The sequence below is a fragment of the Pogona vitticeps genome, chromosome 6 (assembly GCF_051106095.1).
Source record: "Pogona vitticeps strain Pit_001003342236 chromosome 6, PviZW2.1, whole genome shotgun sequence".
Taxonomy (NCBI): Eukaryota; Metazoa; Chordata; class Lepidosauria; order Squamata; family Agamidae; genus Pogona; species Pogona vitticeps.
In genome coordinates, this window is record NC_135788.1 from 113,737,871 (window position 1) to 113,743,870 (window position 6,000).

Here is a 6,000-nt window from a genome sequence, read left to right on the forward strand (position 1 = left end):
TAAAACGCTCTATGTGGGGCTGCCTTTGAAGACAGTTTGGAAAGTTCAGCTGGAGCAAATCACTTCAACCAGACTACTGACTGGGGCCAGCTACAGGGGGCATATAACACACCTGTTACAAGAACTGCACTGGCTACCAGTCCGTTTCCTGGCCCAATTCAAAGTGCTGGTCATTATACACCGATACAACTTGGGTCCAGGCTATCTAAAGGATCATATATCCCGATATTCATCTTCTTAGTAATTAAGATCAGCAGAGTGGACCCTCCTCTCAGTTCCATTGCAAGCATAAACACAGCTGATGGGGACACGAGGGAGGGCCTTCTCTGTGGCAGCTCCCAGGCTATGGAACGTTCAGCCTTGGGAAATCAGGATGGCCCCTTCCCTTGAATCATTTGGAAAAAAGCTAAAGACCCATCTCTTCTGACAGGCTTTTAACAATTATAACTGAATTCCTGAACCCATTTCAGAAGAAATTTTACTCTCTTTTATTTTTTAATGTTTTAATATTTTAATTGTATTTTAAATCATATATTTATCTTTTAATATATAACATACTGTGTTTATTTAAATTGTGTGAATTTTAATATTGTGAGCCGCATAGATAGATAGATAAATCTTCCTCTTTATCAGGGGTCTCCAAACTGTGGCCTGAGTACCACATCCTGCCTAACTTTCCATTCTATCCAGACTGTTTCCTTCTGCCCACAGCCTTCAGCTCGTATGGGACAGGGGTGGTGGGCTTCCAGGGGTTTCTGCTTGTGTGTGCGTGTGGTGGGGCCTCCATGTGGGTGGGCTGATGTCTGTGCTCACTGGGGTGGATGCGTGCATGCGGCTGCATCTACAAGCACATTCCTTTAGCCTTCAAAAATGTGGCAAATATACGCTGTGGTGCTCATGTTCAAAAGTTTGGAGACCCCTGTTCCTCATGGTCATTTAACTATTCAATAACCTTCCTTCTAATTATCATTTAACTTCTTCCTGACTTTCCTTCTGATCATCATTAGAATACACCCAAGTCCACCTGTGTGGAGAGCTGCCACCCTGGAGAGAGCATGTCTGTCCAACTGGAGAAGCAGGTGTGCTGCTATGACTGTGTTGCGTGCCCCAACGGGAGGATTTCGATCCAGACGGGTAAGTGAAGGAATCCAAAAGCACCTCTGGAGAAATACAGGAATTTTTTTGCCTCTCTAGTGGTGTTCTTGCCTCATTTTCTTAAATCGAAGAACAAGGATGTCCCAAGAGAGTATCAACTTTGAAAAAAAATGCAGGACTCATTTGAAGGATTATTTAATGTAATTTATAAAAGTGATGTGACTACAAAACTAAGACCAAGTTGTTTTCTTTCAGATGCGAAACAATGCCAGGAATGCCCCAAGGACCAGTATCCAAACAAGAATCAAGATAGTTGTATTCCCAAAACCCTAAGCTACTTGTCTTATAAGGAACCCTTGGGCTCAATATTGACTAGCTTCGCCGTCTTGCTTTCTATCACCACCATCGTGGTGATGAGGACTTTCATTCAGTACCGCCACACTCCCATGGTCAAAGCCAACAACTGGAGCATCACCTGTGCCCTACTCTCTTCTCTCTTCCTCTGCTTCCTATGTTCCTGCTTATTCATTGGACAGCCTGGAACTCTCACCTGCCTTCTGAGACAAATGGTGTTTGGCATCGTCTTCTGTGTATCTGTTGCTTGTGTCTTAGCCAAAACCATCACTGTGATTGTGGCCTTCATGGCTACAAGGCCTGGACTTGGGATGAGGAGATGGGTTGGGAAGCGGCTGGCAGGGTCAGTCATCATGGTGTCTTCTCTTATCCAGGCTGGTATCTGTGCAGTCTGGTTGATTACCTCTCCCCCCTTCCCAGAGTTTGACATGCATTCTGAGACTGACAAAATCTTAATTCAATGTAACGAAGGTTCAGACCTCATGTTCTTTCTTGTCCTTGGCTACATGGGGCTGTTAGCCATCATAAGTTTCACAGTGGCTTTCTTTGCCCGCAAGTTGCCAGATACTTTTAATGAAGCCAAATTAATCACTTTCAGCATGTTAATGTTTTGCAGTGTTTGGGTGTCTTTTCTGCCAGCCTACCTGAGTACTAAAGGGAAATACATGGTAGCCGTGGAGGTCTTCTCTATCTTGGCTTCCAGTGGTGGCTTGCTGGGTTGTATCTTCCTTCCCAAATGTTATGTTCTTATTCTCAGGCCTGACTTGAACAACAAAAAGGAAATAGTAGGGAAAATGATGAGATACAGATGACAGAGAAATCACATCATCTTCAATGATTTCTTCTTTGGAAAATCTCAAGAAATATGGTAAAACGTCTGAATGGCAAAGTGTGCCAGTTTACTATGATCATTGCCCCCCAACCCCAGAATAAAGATATGAGACAAATAATATGGGTTTAAAAACGGGTCACACTTTATTGATTGAAAATTCAAATTAGCCATCATTTAGCAAAGGGGAGCCTGCTGTACTGCGGAAACAGGTAAATCTCAGAGGTATACAAATACCCCTTAATCAACAGATGGGTGAGTCCCCGGCCCCAAGTTCTCACAATCTTGAAGACAGCAGGAACCCGACCAGCTGCTAATAAACACCCCCAGACCTCAAGCCATCTTTAGTTGACGACTTTTGGTCTGGAACTGGCCCAGTGCATCCCTCCCCCAATCACTGTAATCGCACAGCCCGCAGTGCTGGGAGATCTGATGTGCTGTTAGCTTACCCGATTTTACAGTGGGACTCACTGGAAAATACCTGTTTTTTTCCACACTACCCGCCACAGCATAGGGGCTAGCATAGCTAAGTCCCATGCCTGCCAATGAGTCGCTCGAACTCCACAAGGAGGCTCCCCTTGATGTCTTCCAAGAAGACCTCCAAACCCAATCAGAAATATTTAGTCCATCTTTCTGAAAAATTCAGGCCCATCCAATCAAATCCTCTGGTGACCAATCACTGATTCAAGGCCTCTGCAGCCCTTGCTGTTAACAGTCCTGTGTGCCGTGTTAACATCGACGAACACTCGGCCTATCCAGTTAGATCCTCTTGTGACCAATCACCGATCCAAGGCCGCTGCAGACTGCACTGTGTTTACACCCCTGTGTGCCGTGTTAACTTTGAGAAACACAAAGGTCTATCCAGTTGGATTCTCTGGTGACCAATCACTGATTCAAGGCCGCTGCAGGTTGCACTGCAGCCCTCACAGTTAACACCCCTGTGTGCTGTGTTAACATTGAGGAACACAAAATTCTATTCAGTTGGATTCTCTGGTGACCAATCACTGATTGAAGGCCGCTGTAGACCGCACTGCAGCCCTCACGGTTAACACTCTTGTGTGCCATGTTAACATTGAGGAACAAACCTACACTCCACGACAAACGAGGTACGATTGTGGACCACAGGATACACATGGCCATTTTTGTGGCCTTCAATCATTTCAGGTCATGTATGATTGATGACAATTCTTTTAATCCCTGGAGAACCTGCGGGAATACCCTGGATCTTCTCTTCATGAGTGAAGGGCGTCCCCCCAATCACATCTGTGGCAAGAAGGAGAAAGTGGTGGCTGCTATTTGTGGGCTCACTTCCGAAAACTCCATGCAGATGGCCAACATTTTCAGTATCTACAATATACCTCAGGTACATCCATAGGTTTAAATAAATGTAACCTCATTGAGGGATCTTACTTGCATCCTTCTTAAACTGGACTCCTTGGCTAGCAATGACTCCCACCTGTAGAATTCATAATACCAAGTGAATGTACAAGAAAGTATTCCTCTGGAGATTAAAAAGGAAACATTTTGCTCCCTGACTTTCATCCTTAGTATACGTTTAGAGTGGGTTTATATTTGGGAACAAAGGGGAGTATTTTCCATTGTAAATGAAGTGATGATTTCTCTCTTAGCTCAACTATGGCTCCTTCAATGCTATATTAAGTGACAAACTGACCTCCGACTGGGACACAAGATTTACAGAAAACCCACCCACACAAAAACTCCAACCACCACCCACAGCAAAAAAGAGGCATAATCACAACACTGGTAGACCGTGCAAATCGGAACTGTGAAGCTCAGTTTCTCAGCACTGAACTCAATCATTTGAATTGGGCCCTACAGGCAAATGGCTACTCCAGAAATGAAATCACAAGAGTCATCAAACCAAGAAAACAACACCAAACTGAAGAAAAACAGCCACCCACAAATAAGGTATTTCCACCGTACATCAAAGAAACTTAAACTATACATACAGTGGTGCCTCGCATAGCGAGGTTGTTTCCAAAAAACACATCGCTATGGGAAAACATCGCTAAGTGAAACACGTTTTCCCATAGAGATGCATTGAAAACCGGATAATCCGTTCTAATAGGAACGGATTATCCGGTTTTCTCCCCCACCATTGGGCCCAGTGCTTTGAGAGAAGCTTGGGGGGGGGGGAGACAGGATCGGCTCCTGCCTTCTCCCCCACCACCCGGCTTCTCCCAAAGGGCTGTCCCGATGGTGCTTGCAGCAGCGGAGGAGGTGCCCGGTGGAGGAGAAGGCAGGAGTTGATCTGGCCTTTCTCCTCCACCGGGCACCTCCTCCACTGCTAAAAGCACAGTCGGGGCAGCCCTTTGGGAGCAGCCGGGCTGCTCCGAAGATAGGCAGAATCTGATCCGATCTCCCCCCCACCGGCCATGCCTCGCACCCTCCCACCGCGGCGAGTGGGATCCAAGCCCGGGATATTTGAAAGGCAGCCAGATTCCACCACCCTCCCCCTGCGGCTTGGATCCGAGCCGCGGCGGCTGCCGAAGAGTCCAGCCATGGCTTAGGCAGCCGCCGTGGGTCGGATCCAAGCCGTGGGGGGAGGGGGGAGGGTGGTGGGATCCAGATGTCTTTCAGGCATCCCGGGCTTGGATCCCACCACCCTCCCCCCGCGGCTTGGATCCGACCTGCGGCTGGCTACCCCAGGCATGATCGGACACCTGAGAGTCCGACCATGACCGGGGAAGCCGGCCGCGGGGAAGGGGAATCCCGGCGGTGGCCTCGGAAGAACCCTTCGGAAGGGTCCTTCCAAGGCCACCGCAGGCATTTTCCCCCAGCTGAGCTGCGGGAGAGCTGCTTCGGAGGCTCCCGCCGCTCAGCTGGGGGAAAATGGTGCCTATGGGGAAAACATCGCAAAGCGATTTTTCCCCATAGGCAACATCGGTATGCGATCGCAAAAGCGATGGCAAAAATGCCATCACTATGCGAATTCGTCGTTAAATGGGGCACTCGTTATACGATTAACCCTCGCTATACGGAATCATCGCTAAGCGGGTAGGGGAAACGTTTAATGCGTTCCAATACGTTTGTTACTTACCCGTTCAGCGAGATTCCAGGTGCTGGCAGCCATTTTCGCGCCTTTGCTAAGCGAGGGCACGGCGCGAAAACGGCTGCCGGCAGCCATTTCCGGGCTTCCGGCGGCCATTTTGGAACCGCCGATCAGCTGTTCGGCGGCTCCAAAATGGCTGCCGCAATACCCGATCTTCGCAATGCGGGTTTTCCCCATTGCGAAGATCGGGGGAGTTTCCGTATAGCGATCCCGAAAAAGGGATCGCTATATGGAAACATCGCTATACGGTGCACTCGCTAAGCGAGGCACCACTGTATATTCCTAGGTCAATCTTTTCTTTATATAACAAACTGTCCCATATGGGGTTCCATGTTATTTTTCACTCCACCCGACTTTTGCCTTTGAGAAGCTCTGAGAGTTTTCCCCTTTCAGCCATTTCAAGGGCTTTGTGTGGCCGTTATGCCCACTTTACCATGCAGTCTCTAACTTGTTCATCCTCTTCTATCATATTTCACCAGTAGTTTATATTCTTTTTCTTTTTAACCCATAGAAAATCAGCTATATCTTTTTTGTTGGTTTTTAAACTGAATTTCTTATTTTAGTGTTGGGAATTTTAATTTATGTATTTATTTATTTGATTTATATCCTGCCCAACTGGTATATTCTACCACTCTGGTATTTGAAATAA

The 6,000-nt window shown here is 47.1% G+C and overlaps 1 protein-coding gene across 1 annotated transcript; it reads left to right on the plus strand.

Annotated features, from left to right (window-relative positions):
- The first annotated feature begins 1,055 nt into the window (after nucleotides 1–1,055).
- Nucleotides 1,056–2,497, plus strand: LOC140708092 (vomeronasal type-2 receptor 26-like). Its single transcript, XM_073003002.2, has 2 exons — nucleotides 1,056–1,134; nucleotides 1,351–2,497. The coding sequence occupies exons 1-2, from the start codon at nucleotides 1,056–1,058 to the stop codon at nucleotides 2,259–2,261; spliced, it is 990 nt and encodes a 329-aa protein (XP_072859103.2). The 3' UTR covers nucleotides 2,262–2,497.
- Nucleotides 2,498–6,000: the final 3,503 nt, after the last annotated feature.